This window comes from Clupea harengus, chromosome 1 (assembly GCF_900700415.2).
Source record: "Clupea harengus chromosome 1, Ch_v2.0.2, whole genome shotgun sequence".
Classification (NCBI taxonomy): domain Eukaryota; kingdom Metazoa; phylum Chordata; class Actinopteri; order Clupeiformes; family Clupeidae; genus Clupea; species Clupea harengus.
This window is the reverse complement of record NC_045152.1, coordinates 14360354-14377513: the sequence shown is the minus strand read 5'-3', so window position 1 is coordinate 14377513 and position 17160 is coordinate 14360354. Positions and strand designations below refer to the sequence as shown.

The 17160-nt window shown below is 47.9% G+C and overlaps 1 protein-coding gene across 3 annotated transcripts in view; it reads right to left on the bottom strand.

Annotated features, from left to right (window-relative positions):
- Nucleotides 1-563: 563 nt before the first annotated feature.
- Nucleotides 564-17160, bottom strand: part of LOC105896475 (SAP30 binding protein) — a 28762-nt gene continuing 12165 nt past the window's right edge. For 2 of the 3 annotated variants that reach the window (XM_031568443.2, XM_012823237.3), the window contains exons 4-11: nt 16458-16500; nt 10720-10808; nt 7462-7553; nt 7183-7243; nt 6968-7019; nt 6473-6591; nt 5401-5485; nt 564-787 (exon numbers count right to left, since the gene is read on the bottom strand). In XM_031568443.2, coding sequence (XP_031424303.1) covers nt 606-787; nt 5401-5485; nt 6473-6591; nt 6968-7019; nt 7183-7243; nt 7462-7553; nt 10720-10808; nt 16458-16500 — 723 coding nt within the window. In that variant the 3' untranslated portion in view covers nt 564-605. The remainder of the gene's footprint in view (nt 788-5400; nt 5486-6472; nt 6592-6967; nt 7020-7182; nt 7244-7461; nt 7554-10719; nt 10809-16457; nt 16501-17160) is intronic. The other variant, XM_012823238.3, reaches the window with a different exon arrangement.

The window sequence follows — 17160 nt, the reverse complement described above, 5'->3', positions numbered from 1 at the left end:
TAAAGTTTAACAGGTGAAATGAATATATCTGACAAAACACAAAGAAAAGTAAAGGAAAACATCAGTTTTTGTGTATTTTTTGCCTTTACCCCACAATACAGATGTGGAACAGGCGCGGAGTCCCTCTAGTTCAAAGTAGGCTGATCAGTACTTTTGGAACGCGGGCCTGTGGCCAGCTATGCTAGCTATGCTAAAACTGGCTAGCCAGTGGTCTGCAAGTCCCCGACTCAAGCTAGAGGTAAACTACCACCTTAAACAGAAGCAGAATGACTGACCCTCACTGTTACACATAACCCTACACATATATTGACAAAAAAACAGCAAAAAACAACAAACAAAAAAAAGAGAGGTCATCTTGGGATGGATTCAACATCATCTTAAGGGCTGGGTGGGATCTGTGACATGATCAGTTACAGAACATCCGAGACCTCTTTGACCAATCCAACATAAGCACACACTTACTCACACACACACACACACACACACACACACACACACACACACACACACACACACACACACACACACACACACACACACACACACCCTCCCTCCCTCCCTCCCTCCCTCCCTGATGTTCATTGGGTCCCTGGTTGGCATGGCGATCACTGTTTGGCCTTCTTGAGGATGGTGCCCACGGCGGAGATGACTGTGGTCTTGGTGCCGCTGGCAGTGGTGGTTACCGAGACAACGCCAGGAAGCGTGGCAGTGGTGGTGAGGAGAGCGGGTTGGGCCAGCGTGACGGGCACCGCCGAGTCCCACTTACTCTTCCGCTTCTGGGCCTCAGCTGGAGGAGGGAGAGGGGGAGAATGTGTGAGATGAAGAGATGGACATGGAAGAGAGAGAGAGAGAGAGAGAGAGACACACAGAGGGAGAGAGAGAGAGAGAGAGAGAGAGACACACAGAGGGAGAGAGAGAGAGAGAGAGAGAGAGAGAGAGAGAGAGAGAGAGAGATGGAGAATGGAGAGAAACATTGACATGTGGGAGGGGGAGAGGGATTTAGAGAGAGCGAAGGAGAAAGAATGTGTGAGAGGGAGAGATGGACATGGAGGAGAGAGAGAGAGGGAGGGAGGGAGGGAAAGAGACGACGGTCAAGAAGACAGTAAAGGAGGGGCGGATCTACAGAGTGGCAGCAGGGGTGGCCAATCACGAATCCCCGTAGACCTAAAGCAGTCATTCTAAATGCACTCCCCGAAACCCCGTCGACCAAAAACTATTAAATGCAACGGAGAACCAAAGTGACTAAACTGCAACTAACTTCAAAATAGACAAGACAAATGAAATATGTAGCGTATATGTTCTGGGGATACAAGCATCCATAAAACAAAAGCAGGAGAGCAGCCAATAGCATGCGTGCACACTACATTCCAACATCTGTATACTGCTACGTCCTAAGCACTTCCTGCTTGAAGCCTGAAGTTGTGCAGCGCTTTCGCAGAAGGAGGTGAGTGTATATTGATCGTAACTCTCTGCTGTAAAGTAAAGGAGTTGAGTGTATATTGATCGTAACTCTCTGCTGTAAAGTAAAGGAGGTGAGTGTATATTGATCGTAACTCTCTGCTGTAAACCATTGTAAAGGGGTGTCAAGAAGTCAAGAATGGCAGAAAAGGACCAAATCAGTCTACGTAGTCAACTAGCTAGTTCCGCCAGCCACAGCCCGGTGTGTAGGCCATGTGATTTAAACACATGCAGTTTAGATATATTTTGTACTCTAAGCTTAGAGAAGATCCAGCAGCTCTAACTTGTGTCAATACACGTTTCAATAACCATATGTGGGGGCATGGGAAGGGGTCAGATTGAGAGGGAGGAGAAGGGCAAGATGGGCCGCAAGGAAGAAGCAAAGGGGAGAGGAGGTGCAAAGGGAAGGAAGGAGCAAAGAGGAGGAAGAAGCAAAGAGGAGGAAGGAGCAAAGTGGAGAGGAGGAGCAAAGAGGAGAGGAGACGAGATGCGTCCTCAAGAAGCTCACATGTGCTAGAGGAAGGAGGTGTATTTTACTTTCCATTTTTTTTGTAGCAATCTCATAAATTAAAGGTGGGGTAGGTGATTCTGGAGAAATCAGTGAGAGTAAGATCGATTTTGAAAGTATGCAAATGAAAAACCTTTAGACGTCTCCAAAGTCACACCTCCAAAACACATGAATGCACACTGCCAGACTACTGGAGCACGAGTCCATGAGAGAGCGCGAGAGCGAGAGAGCGAGAGAGCGAGAGAGTTTAGCACTGGGGAGAGGAGCGGAGCGAATCATTGTCATCGCTAACCGCAAACCGTATCTATCTAATGTCTCATTCTCACAACTAAAATAACACATATATTTGCAAAACGTCCCGTTCAAAGCCAATAGAGACTAGCATAAGATAAATACCCTCAAACGACACTTGCCCCCAACTACAATGCAAACACACACACAGATAAGATTACATACAAAGTATGTGTATACATAGCTTACTGTGCTACTAGCGTTAGCATTGGGTGGATACAGAAGCTACATAGGTAGCTAGCTACGTTGGCTACACGAATATGATACATTTCCCCATAAAACAACCCAGATAATTACCTGTCCAACAGAAATACAGCAACCATGGCGTCACTTTTCAGTCCTTTCAACTCCCTCAGTTGTCGACATCGTTACCTCCTGACTTCCTGGGGCTGCGTTGGGTTGAAGAGCTAGGTTATAGCTCGTTATGCTAACTGCCACCCCACCAACAATCCAACAACTGCCTGGCTTCCTCTCCCTGTGGTGGGTGCTTTGACTGAGCTGTAAAGCACGGCCTCTCGACCCTTTCATCCTCTGCTGCCCACGGACTTCTGTGGCCCAGTGGACAGCGACTGACAGCCAGACTAAGAGTGAGGCATGTTGGGTGACTGTGCCTGCACAACTCCCTTAACTCGCGTATCGGACTCTGCTTTTAAAGTTTGTGTTTGTTAAATATGGAGGCCTTTCGATATGGAGGCCTTTCGGTACACAGCCCTTGTACTTCTGTCTTTCTTTTCTTGCTTTGTTCCGTAAAAGCTGTTGTAGGCATAGGTGCAACCTGCTAGCTTTTATAGCAACATGTCTGCCTAGCCTTGGGGAAGACTCCGGTCAGGCACAATGAGTGCACGGACAGAGTGCACACAGGTAGGCAGGCAGGCAGGTAGGCCATTCAATCTTTTCCTCCAGGACGAATGCTCTGTGGCTGCCAAAGATGGCAGATCTTTTGTTGTCAGAGCATTTAATTTATTCATTGCTATTGGAATGTAAAGAGGATTTCAAGAAACGTCACAAAAATGCTTTTGAAATAAATCACCTACCCTGCCTTTAATGTCACCTCTCTGTGTCCCCTCATGACCCTGTCTGCCCTGTGTGTGCGTGTGTATGACAACTGACAACACACAGGGAGTCACACACACAGTCATCACAGTCTATGATGTGCAGTTATTGGGGGGAAGTGTATGGTGAGAATAAATCAGGGAATTAGATAGGTCAGGTATGTGGTAGAAAGGGGGTGGGGTATGCAGATTCACACGAGCCCAGTCAGTTGTGTAGAGTGGGTTTTGAAAGAGCTGGGCATTGATTACCGTCAGTTGTGTAGAGTGGGTTTTGAAAGAGCTGGGCATTGATTAGTCAGTTGTGTAAAGTGGGTTTTGAAAGAGCTGGGCATTGATTACAGTTTGGTTAGCCAAAACCTCCTCGCTTCCTTCCAAAAAGAGGATTTGCTGGCTTGGGGAGGGTAGTAACACCACCCAATACCCTGTGATTAGGGTATTAACACCACCCAATACCCTGCTGATTAGGTTGTTCCCCAGATAGGCACACACTCTGTGAACTACTGCACTGTACCTGATGGCCTCCCATGTGTTCACCTCTGGGGAAAGTCTAACTTCAATTCATGTTTATTCATTTCTCCACCACCTGGATACCACACCACCTGTACATCAGCAGTAAGGCCTATACGATATCAAATGGCTGTGTACAGCTAAAAGGTCAAATATCGAAATAGACATCGGTTTGGTTCTGTTACCCTTAATACAACTTTACAAACTGCCTAATGCCCACATATGGCCATGCACAGGGAGGGGTGTATGCCACCGATGCCACCCTAGGGAAATTCTATGCCACCCCTTTGCCACCCCCAAGAAGAAAATTCTTGATCTGCCACTGCAGTAGAAGGAAAGAAAAGCTGTTTAAAGAGAGTAAGAGACTGAACCAGAGAATCGTTTAGAGGGTGAGATACTGACACAGGGAGTCGTTTAGAGAGAGTGAGAGAGTGACACAGGGAGTCGTTTAGAGAGACTGACACAGGGAGTCGTTTAGAGAGAGTGAGATACTGACACAGGGAGTCGTTTAGAGAGAGTGACACAGGGAGTCGTTTAGAGAGAGTGAGATACTGACACAAGGAGTCGTTTAGAGAGAGTGAGATACTGACACAGGGAATCGTTTAGAGAGAGTGAGAGAGTGACACAGGGAGTCGTTTAAAGAGAGTGAAGACTGAACCAGGGAGTCGTTTAGAGAGAGTGAGATACTGACACAGGGAGTCGTTTAGAGAGAGTGAGATACTGACACAGGGAGTTGTTTAGAGAGAGTGAGAGAGTGACACAGGGAGTCGTTTAGAGAGAGTGAGACAGGGAGTCGTTTAGAGAGAGTGAGAGAGTGAAGACTGAACCAGGGAGTCGTTTAGAGAGTGAGATACTGACACAGGGAGTCATTTAGAGACTGAGATACTGACACAGGGAGTCGTTTAGAGAGGGTGAGAGAGTGACACAGGGAGTCGTTTAGAGAGAGTGACACAGGGAGTTGTTTAGAGAGAGTGAGATACTGACACAGGGAGTCGTTTAGAGAGAGTGATATACTGACACAGGGAGTCGTTTAGAGAGAGTGAGATACTGACACAGGGAGTCGTTTAGAGAGAGTGAGAGAGTGACACAGGGAGTCGTTTAGAGAGAGTGACACAGGGAGTCGTTTAGAGAGAGTGAGATACTGACACAGGGAGGCGTTTAGAGAGAGGGAGAGACTGACACAAGGAGTCGTTTAGAGAGAGGGAGAGACTTAGACAGGAAGCTCATGAGTCAGATTGGACAAACAAGTTGCTACAAAGTCAAGAGCAAGATAACAACACAGCAAAGAGCCAAACCAGGTCCTATTACGTGTGTGTGTGTGTGTGTGTGTCTCCTGTACATGAGGAATGGAGAGACAGTGCCTGTGAAGCTGTGTGTGTGTGTGTGTGTGTGTGTCCTGTACATGAGGAAGGGAGAGACAGTGCCTGTGATGCTGTATTAAGACTGGTGCATTCAGGTGTGCATTTACCTCTGGCTGTAGTCACAGTGGTTTTGGTCTATAAGAGTGTGTGTGTGTGTGTGTGTGTGTGTGTGTGTGTGTGTGTGTGTGTGTGTGTGTGTGTGTGTGTGTGTGTGTGTGTCTACCTGTTGCTGTTGTCGTAGTTGTGTTGGTTGTGGCGGACGCAGCATTGGCGGCGTTTCCTTTCTTGGTGCCCGTCACAAACTCAATCTGGAAGTACAGCACAACAGAGGGGTTTACAACACCAGACAGCTGGACCTAAGGGGTTTACAACACCAGACAGCTGGACCTAAGGGGTTTACAGCTCTGGACCTAAGGGGTTTACAGCTCTGGACCTAAGGGGTTTACAGCTCTGGACCTAAGGGGTTTACAGCTCTGGACCAAAGGGGTTTACAGCTCTGGACCAAAGGGGTTTACAGCTCTGGACCAAAGGGGTTTACAGCTCTGGACCAAAGGGGTTTACAGCTCTGGACCAAAGGGGTTTACAGCTCTGGACCAAAGGGGTTTACAGCTCTGGACCAAAGGGGTTTACAGCTCTGGACCAAAGGGGTTTACAGCTCTGGACCAAAGGGGTTTACAGCTCTGGACCAAAGGGGTTTACAGCTCTGGACCAAAGGGGTTTACAGCTCTGGACCAAAGGGGTTTACAGCTCTGGACCAAAGGGGTTTACAGCTCTGGACCAAAGGGGTTTACAGCTCTGGACCTAAGGGGTTTACAGCTCTGGACCTAAGGGGTTTACAGCTCTGGACCTAAGGGGTTTACAGCTCTGGACCTAAGGGGTTTACAGCTCTGGACCTAAGGGGTTTACAGCTCTGGACCTAAGGGGTTTACAGCTCTGAACCTAAGGGGTTTACAGCTCTGGACCTTTACAGCTCTGGACCTAAGGGGTTTACAGCTCTGGACCTAAGGGGTTTACAGCCCTGGACCTAAGGGGTTTACAGCACCAGACAGCTGGACCTAAGGGGTTTACAACACCAGACAGCTGGACCTAAGGGGTTTACAGCTCTGGACCTAAGGGGTTTACAACTCTGGACCAAAGGGCTTTACAAATATGGACCTAAGGGGTTTACACCTCTGGACCTAAGGGGTTTACAACACCAGACAGCTGGACCCAAAGGGCTTTACAAATCTGGCCCCAAAAGAGTTTACAACTCGGGACCCAAAGGGGTTTAGAACGCTGGACCCAAAGGGGTTTACCGGGCAGTTCTGATCCAACTTTAAGATCGGGAAGGGATGAAGGGGAGGCAGGGGCCTAACCTTGGTCCGATCCTTCTTGGCCTTTTCCAGCTTGTCCATCTCAACCTTCTGAGCTTTGGCTGGAAACAGACGAGAAAAACACACACACACACACACACACACACACACACACACACACACAAAACACACACTCACTTCAGGGTGTTGAGCAGCTAAACTCTATGGACTTATAAAATTCAGCATACAAAAACACCCAGTCTGCATTCTCTTCAATGTATTAATTTGCTTTTTAAACCCATGAAAATGTATTAGTTTGCTTTGAAACACATGAAAATATATTGGTTTGCTTTGAAACACATGCAAATATATTGGTTTGTTTTGAAACACAGGAAAATGTATTAGTTTGCTGTGAAACGCATAAAAATGTATTAGTTTGCTTTGAAACACATGAAGCTGAACTTGCAGCTGCTTGAAGTTGAAGTGCTCTATGCTTACCCAGTGCTTCATAATAAGAGTCCTCAGTCCAGCCATGGGGATCAAACATGTCCTGAAATATGGACACACCAAAGACAAAATGACATTCACAGGTTTTCAGATGACTACAAGAGAAATATAGAATGTATGCCAGATCACTACCTAATGATTATTTGTATAATGCTTTTTTTTATGCACTGCGTACAAACGGTTTCAAATGCTCCACAGTCATTTACCTTTGGATAATTGGTTCCAAGTTCATCGATGCTACAGAACTGGATCAGTTTCTCATAAATACTGTAAACAAAGCAAGCATGAGTATTCATTCTCATAAATACTGTAAACAAAGCAAGCATGAGTATTAATTCTCATAAATACTGTAAACAAAGCACCAACACAGCAGTTAGATGGAAGTCAAGAGCAGACCCATGGACCTGCACATGGTCATGAGGTGTGGATTCTAGCCAATGTGATTGGCTGTTTAACAGAATTCTAGGTTTTCTTTGGAACCCTACCTTGGGTTCCGGAACTCTTTCTTCTTCTGGATGTGGCTGTTGGTGTCAAAGGCCCCATGTTGTTTACGTTCATACAACTTTAGGATCTTCTCCTGATTCAAAAACAAATGCAAGATCAACATTTGTTCACGTAACGCATAAGACATAAAACATTTCACATCATTGTTTGCATTATAAAACATACTATAATACACATGTTAAAGACACATAGACCCAAAAGATATGAAAAGTGCTGAGATTGATATTTCAACATTTTAAGTGGGACAACAAAAACAGGAGGATTAGATGTGTGAATGTGCAAATGTAAGAGGATGAGAAGGAACAAGTTTAATGTCTTAAAGGAAAGAGTTTAATGTCTTAAAGGAATGAGTTTAATGTCTTAAATGAATGAGTTTAATGTCTACCCAAAGAAGCCTTCCTTTTGCCGATCTTGGCTTTTAAAAGTCTGCTCTCTGTCTGCCTTTAACTGTCAGTCTTGCCCAGCCATCATTCTGTATGAGTGAGTGCTGAGCTGTTCTCTCTCCATCCTCTCCCTGACAGCTGTGAATGGGGGCTTTGTGTGCATGTGCTTCTGATACCAGAGGGTCAAATCTGACGACTAGGCTCGAGAAGAAGGGGGGTGTGCGCTGGTGCCAAGGCCTGAACGCCTGTGACCATGGTGAACAGTGTGTGTGTACGCTCACAAACTCAACCTCACTCAGAAGATAGGGAGAGAGAGAGAGAGAGAGAGAGAGAGAGAGAGAGAGGAGACAACCACAGGAGGACATAGGGTTGTGTCTCAACAAGGTTAAAAGGACATGCAAATGGCAGCCACGATGTAAACGCACGACGGGGAAGACAACGTAAGAAACTACTCTCCATTCTTGGCTCTACCTTCACTCAATCACCCTCAATAATCTATGAGCATATTCAGAGCAACACTGACTTCACTCAATCACCTACAATTATCTATGTCCATAACAGCATGTTCAGAGCAACACACTGACTTCAAACAAGTAATTAAGTTAGTCAAATAAAAATACTTGTGCCACTGACCAATATATAGTCACAAAATAATTCCAATGAAAGTTTATCATTATCATACGAGTGACAGTCGAGCTGTAACACGTGCATCACTGAACTGGCCCAGGTGTAGAGAGTCATAGCTGTAAATTACTGATCTCTTCCAGCGTCCATGAGGCAGTTGTCATGGAAGCACGGGCAGGATATTCGTCATGGCGATGACGCCTGACAGACGAGCCCTGAGGTGGCGGCGTAGGCGTCCGAGGTGTTCGGCCCCACGCCCTTCTGTTCCCGCCCCGGCATTCCCCCGCAGCCACAGCCGTTTCCATGGCAATGCACCGGAAGCAAGCGAGAGAGCAACCACTCCCTCCGTCAAACCCAGCTTTAAATGGCAAAACAGTTCTGACGCTCTTCAGCTAGAATGGAAGTCAAATCGACCAACACTCTCTGCACTCCTCCCACACCCGAGGCTTTCTCTGTGGGCTTTCTGGAACATTCCTGAAACTGGACCAAAGTCCCATCATCCACATCTAGTAGAGGGAGCAACGATGGATGGACTGCCTAACGCCCCGCAGGGATCTCAGGGTGGGATGGTCCACTCCTGCTACTGCTAACCACTGTCGTACTCCCCTAACCCACACACACGGCATCCCACGCCAATACACACACACCATCCCCTACCCTAAACACTCACCAAACAAGTCTTTAAGAAATAACACTTACAGCTGCAGCGCTTGGTGTTCAAGAGACCACAGCGTGCACACACACCATCACATTCACACCCCCATACTCACACACAACATCACATTCACACACACACGCATACCACCCCCCCCCCCCCCCCCTCATACACAACATCACATTCACACACACACGCATACACCCCCCCCTCATACACCCACTCACACACAGCATCACATTCACACACCCATACTCACACACACACACACCCCTCATACACCCATACTCACACACACACACACACACAGCATCACATTCACACACGCACCACCCCCCCATACACCCACTCACACACACCATCACATTCACACAGCCACTCACACATACCCCCCCCCCGCCATACACCCATACTCACACACACACTCAGCATCACATACCCATACTCACACGCATACCCCCCCCTCATACACAGCATCACATTCACACACCCATACTCACACACACACACACACGCATACCCCCCCCCCCCTCATACACCCATACTCACACACAACTCACGCCTACTCACACCCCCCCCACACTCACGCATACTCACACACAACTCACGTATACCCACACCCTCACACACAACTAACGTACACACACCCTCACACCATTAGCCAAATCAGTGACAGAACCCAGACACTGCACAACGCACCCACACCCACCCACCCACCCACACACAGACACAAATAAATCATCCCTAAATCCAAACACATAAGCGCAGCCCACACGAACATTGATCCAGCAGCTAATGTGTGTCTGCTGGTCTGCAGTTGGAGTTGGAATGCTAAATGCTGACAGGGCTAGGCCTCTCATGTGTTTATCTCCCCTCTGTGCTCATACCACACCATCCCTCTGAGAGACACACACACACACACACACACACACACACACACACGCATAATCACACACACATGCACACACACACACACACATGCATACACACACACGCACACGCACACACACACACACACACACACACGCACACACACACACACACACACACACACACACACACACACACACACACACACACACACACACACACACACACACACACACATTGATAAGCAGCTACTGGTGGGAAGTCTGCTGTGGGGTGTAGGGAATATAGAACATTTCACCTTGAGGATGACAACAATGAGGGGGAGGGGGAGATGGAGATGATGACGGAGGACGTGGATAGAGGTGTGTGTGTGTGTGTGTGTTAGGTCACATACACCTGTAGTTGACTGGAGTAGCATCATAGTGTGTGTGTGTGTGTGAGTGTGTGCGAGTGTGAGAGAGCGAGTGTTACAAACCTGTAGTTCACCGGAATAGCACCCTGGTGGATGAGTGAGTGTGTGCGCATGTGTGAGTGTGTGGGGGTGAGAGAGTAGATGGGGTGTGTATGCAGGTCTAGACTGGTGTAATTGTATGTAAATGGTATTTTACAGGATGCCACGCAATGTTTTAGCGCAGTGTGTGTGTGTGTGTGTAAAGTTTTAGCACAGGTGGTGTGTGTGTGTGTGTGTGTGTGTGTGTAATACACACCTGTAGCTGGCTGGAGCAGCGTCCTTGTGGCTCAGGGGGGATTCTGATGTCATCGGGGGACATGTTCCGCACCTTCTCAGAAAACAGGGCTGTTGAGACACCATCATGACACACACACACACACACACAGTAATACATCAGTGGAGACACCATCATGACACACACACACACACACACACACACACACAGTTATACATCAGTGGAGACACCATCATGACACACACACACACACACAGTTATACATCAGTGGAGACACCATCATGACACACACACACACACACACAGTTATACATCATTGGAGACACCATCATGACACGCACGCACGCTCACGCATTGTATGCAAAGAGAAGTTGGAAGCCAGAGTAACTGTTTTGAACGTTCCTGATGGTGAAAAGGGGTGTGTCTGCTGGCTATGTGAAGTGTTTTGACTGATGCAACCATGGACACATTCTCATGACTGTCAGAAAAAAAGCAGGAGATCTGCCACATCCGACAGCTTCTTAACACTGATTTACAGTGTGCAGTCACACAGAGCCACACACACGCACAATTTGTCGGGAAGGGAATCGCCCCAAACAGTGGATTTAGCTCTTCAGCTGGAGATGGAAGAATTCACAGCAAGTCTGCTACTGGGTTAAGGAGTATCCGTAAATTACAGGCTAGCTTAGGACCAACACACAGAGTCACACACTCACAGTGGGAGCAATTACAGCATCATATCTGCAAAAACATCAACGGAGACTAGATTTAAATCGTAACATTGGGTGAAATAACACACACACACACACACACACACACACACACACACACACACACACACACACACACACACACACACACACACACACACACACACACACACGTCTTAGATTCAAAACAAATGAAACCCCGTCTCTTCCTCCACATAACTCCTGTTTATGGAATTTGCTGAGCTATGTGCTTGTGTGTGTGTGTGTGTGTGTGTGTGTGTGTGTGTGTGTGTGTGTGTGTGTGTGTGTGTGTGTGTGTGTGTGTGTGTGTGTGTGAGAGAGAGTGAGAGAGAGAGAGGAGAGCATGAAAGAAAACAGTAAGCAAGGGAAACCGACTTACAAACATACATACCTACACAGAGAGAGAGAGAGAGAGAGAGAGAGAGAGAGAGAGAGAGAGAGAGAGAGAGAATGGGCGACAGACAGAGAGAGAGAGAGAGAGAGAGAGAGAATGGGCGAGAGAGAGAGAGGGAATGAGCCAGCGAGAGAGAAAGAGAATGGGCGAGCAAGAGAGAGAGAGAGTATGTGTGTGAGCAAGTGAAAGACAGAGACACACACAGGCCCAGTATGAGCACATAAGCAGGCAGCAGCCAGCCCCTGTAAGAACTCCAGTCGAGACACAGACACACACACACACAGTTATACATCAGTGGAGACACCATCATGACACACACACACACACACACACACACACAGTTATACCTCCAGTCGAGACAGGCCACAGGTAACTTCCCCCTGCCCCCCTAATATCTCAGCCAGGGGCAGTGCATCATGGGTAGACAGCACAAGAGTGCAGGGTGTGGCAGGGAGTGCCTCCCTCATCCTGCTTCATCACTCATGTCACTCACCTGGGGTAGCACCACACCCACACACACACACACACACACTCACACACACACACACTCACTCACTCACAAACTTTGCAGCCCCAAGCCACACATTCAGCACAGGGGAATTAGAGAGCTCTCCCGTAGGGAACAAACAGACCTGACTGGGCACGCCTGAACAACAGAAGCAGCAGCGGAAGCCGCAGCATAGCTGAACCACAGAAGACGCCTGACGCATTGTTGCATATATGCATACCTGCAGCCAGTCAGCCAGTCAGCCAGCTCCATCCCACACAGCTGATGCCTGGGGTGAATGCACAGCGACACACTCGATCAGCGCCACCACAGCCACAAATGTGCCACCTTAAGGTCAGGCTGAGGGGGCGCAGAGATGGCAACGTTTTCACGTCAGATTGGCTCATATAGGCTATTGCTTACACTTTTAAAAAACGGTTTTGAACAATGGTCTGATGCAAATAGATTAAACAGTGATAGATTAAAGTGTGGCTTGTTAATGTCATCCTTTTCATAACCAGTTTCTTAACAACTTCGATTTAGTTTATGTTGTTGCTGTTATGAAGTGACGCAGCGGGGTTAATAAAGGTTCAGGCTGAGGTTGCGGGGCGTGGGGCGTTGACGTGGGGCAATTACGTCATCGGGTTAGAAAATGTGCGGATCGGGCGTCCACACGAACACGGATCCGCTGACGGGTTGGAATCTTTCCACTCTGGAGACCGGATTCAAAAGGTTGCGGATTCAGGGACCCAACCCGCCGGGTTTGTGTGGACGGAAGGCAGATCCGACAACATTTCTTTCCGGATTCAAGCAATCCAGGTTATCTGAATGCCTTGGGTGCACCAGGAATCTGGGTTATGCAAACACCCTGAGTGCACAGTACCCCATAGTCTATGAACACCAGAGAGCAGTAGGCTAGAATGACCTTGGGTGACTCTGAACAACAGAGAGCAGTAGGCTAGGATGACCTTGGGTGACTCTGAACACCAGAGAGCAGTAGGCTAGGATGACCTTGGGTGACTCTGAACAACAGAGAGCAGTAGGCTAGGATGACCTTGGGTGACTCTTGACCCCTAAGGAGGGCGGCCCTTGTCATAAGCACAATGAACCTGTTCCCATAACAGCTTAACACTACAAAGCAATGAGCCACAGTTACAAAGAACTAACATCTGCTGCCATTCTGTACTAAGAGAGGGTTAATGGGGTCCTCAGATCTCACCAACCAAAGAGAACAGGAACACAGTACCGACACTACACTTCACAAATAAGAGAACAGGAACACAGTACCAACACTACACAAATAAGATATTTGAGAGCGATATTTGTGCGTCTGTCAGATTACCTCTGAAAATTAAAGTTTAGCGTGTAAGATTAAAGATATATATTTTATCTAATTTTTCAGAATTTCTTGGACACAAAATATATTTATCCCTGCACTTCTCGCACTCTCCACTTCTTCTTTGCACTACTGTTTCACAGCTACTGTATATAGCCATTCCGCCTTGTATATACTTTCTTAAACTTCTTAGACCGTTGCACTGTTGGTTTTGTATTGTATTGTGTTGTAATGTATATTTTGTGTAGGACACTGAGAGTCACTTTACCAAGTCAAATTCCTTGTTTGTGCAAACTTACTTGGCCAATAAAACCTGATTCTGATATCTGGGAAGCCTACATTTGTGCCTTTGGGTCATGTATCCAAAATGAACATCACAACTGCCAAATCAGAGAAGGGAAACATTCGAAAGTGAACATATTTTGGTGCGCCGGTCCCAGATCCAGCATGTTGAAACAGCCCATGTTGATGCACGAGTGAGTCAATCGCCCCCTCTCCAGCTTCATGTCCTCTGCACCATCTTAGGGTGTGGCAGTGCGAGGGGGAGCAACCTCACACATAGAGGCCAGAAAAACACAACACTCATCTGACTGGCCAATGCAGCAGCAGGATTTCTGAAGGGCCAAATGCTGTTTGTTTTCTAAACAACCGCTTTTTTTGAGCGGTCCATGCTGTTCAGCTGAAGGGCCCTTACCCCTGGTTATCCGCTACAGTGAGCTTTCTGAAGCAATGCTGTCCAGCTGAAGCTGCAGGAGCTTTTCTGAGGGGCCAATTATGTTGGCTTCTTAGCCTAACACTGATATCTTCCTGAGGGGCCCCTACTCCTGGTTATCCGCTACTGGGCGGCTAACGTTGATAGCTTCTTGAGGGGGTCCCAGCTGTAAGCTTAATGAGGGACCAGTGCCCAAGCTTCCTGATGAATCAGCTCTGTTTGCTTTCCGAGTGTCCAATGCGGCACGGAACCTCCTGAAGGACCAACACTGCTCACTATCTGGAACAGCTACTGGATTTCTGAAGGTGCCAAAGCAGTATGCTTTCTGAGGGGGACAACACTGTTCTTTCTAAATGACTAATTCTCAAGCTTCCAGACCCACAAGCTCTGTTATTGTTCCGAGTTGCCAAGGCGACATTGAGCTTTGTAAGGGGGCCAAACATTCACTTTCTGAGGGGCTAAAGGGCCGCTTGAAATCACGAGAGGCCCCTGCTATTGGCTGTAAGCTATCGAAGGGGGCGCAGTACTCCAGCTTCCTGATGGACCAACTCTGTAAACCCTTTTTTTTTTTAAATACAGTTTTCCGGGCAGAGGCTTCACGTCCTCGGAGACCGACTGGCAAGCAGCAAAACAAGAGAGCAGAGACAAAATGGCAGACGAGTGGATGACTACGGTCACTGTTCACACCCCCAGCAGCCTGCCTGCCTGCGTGCCAGCAAGCGCCAGCCAGAGGAAAAGATGAGGGGAAAAAAGGAGGAAGGAGAAGAAGAAGAAGAAGAAGAAGAAGAAGAAGAAAAAAAAAGTCCAAATCAGCGCTGTCTTTGTGTGTCCCGTACAAAGCCCATCTTTAAGCAGCTTGTGTGAGACCTTTTCCACAAAGCCTCTGACATTTTAATAAGGCTTCGACAGCAACAACAGGGGCAGCCACGGCATGTGGAACATTCCAGATCTCTGCCAAAGCACCCCTACAGATCCGGCTTGGGCCATTTGGCACTGGCATCATCCGTGAAAATAAAAGTTAAAAGAGAAATAAGCAAACTTGAGCGGCGTGACGTGTGGCGGAGGTCCCAGGAGAGCCGGCCACAGGAGCAAGAGAGAAGAGCAAAGCTTCTGGGGCGGCTTATCAGTTACATAGATACCAAACATCCCCTTCACCACAGAGACAACACACAGACACAACACACACACACACACACACACACACACACACACACACACACACACGCTCTGTGAAAAAGAAATCAGAGCAGAAGACACACCCTGTCCTGCACCACTCATATCCTGTGGAGTGTTGCTGGATCAGACAAAAACACACACACACACACACACACACACACACACACAGACACACACACAGACACACACACACACACACACACACACACACACGCCTTGTTTTCTGATGGTCAATGCGTCAACAGAAGTACACACAAACACACCTTGATTGGAATATCAAACTGTCAATAACACACACACACACACACTTATGACACTTGGTGTGTCAACACAGACAACATAGTCAATGCGTCAAAACACACACACCTCCACTTTTGGGTGTGTAAGAGCTGATATTCCGAGAGGGCATTTGATTCAGCCAAGGTGACTTCCTGTCTTTTATAGTGTCCGTGTGAGGACATGCCAGAACTATTGTATAAAGGCCTGATTAATGCCTGACTCATGCTGGGCTGGGGTGTGTGTGTGTGTGTGTGTGTGTGTGTGTGTGTAACACCAGGGCAGGCCAAGCCAGGGCAGGCCAGGCCAAGCCAAGCCAAGCCAGCCCAACACACCTGAGATATGGCCAAACTCATCATGTTATTTTACACTGATGAAAGTCCACATAACGCTCCCTGATGGATCCTTTAAGCACTAAAGAGACAGACATTGCACCTGGAAGGTGTGAGATCGGTCTTGTTGACAAGCTGTTGACAGACACAAAGATTGCCAGCTAAGGAGTCAACAAGTCTCGCAGTCTCTATAAGTACACAAAGAGTAGCTGTCTAAAGGGCTTTATCAAGCAGGAGCTGTAAAGTGAACAGGGCATTAGGCTACTGCAGTGTGTGTGTGTGTGTGAGAGAGAGACGGAGTAAACAGCCACTCACCTACGAGTTCATTGGGGTCTCTCTTCTCCACCTCTATGATTTCCTGTAAGAGAGAGTGAGAGGAAAGAGAGAGCGAGATAGAGAGAGGGAGAGAGAGAGAGCCAGAGGGAGGTAGAGAGAGAGAGGGAGAGACAGAGAGAGAGGGAAAAACAGAGTATTGGTCAGTCAGAACATCTGACCATATGGACACTGATCTGACGTTCAGGGGTACCCTTCACCCAACCCTCTCATATGTACGTCTGATATTTAGGGTGTCCCCTTAGATGTGCGAAACCCCTCTCCTGACGTGCGAGAGCCCTCTCCTGGCGTGCGAGACCCCTCTCCTGACGTGCGAGACCCCTCTCCTGACGTGTGAGACCCCTGTCCTGATGTGTGAGACCCCTCTCCTGACGTGCGAGACCCCTCTCCTGATATTTGGAGCGCCCTTGCCTAATGTTTGGGGCGCCCTGTGCATGCGCTCTTCTGTGGAGAGGACACTGCTGTAGTTCTTCAACCCCGAGAGCAGCTGGGACACAATCTGTTCTGTTCAGAGCCTGGTGTTTGCTTTACGCCAATAGTGTGAGCGACTCAGGTTGGATGCGCACCCCTTAAACCACACCTGTGACTGGACCGCGTTGGATTATGCATATTAACCCCCCCCCCCAAACACACACACACACACACGTGTACAGGACAGGAATGGAATCAAATGCCACCAGAGGCT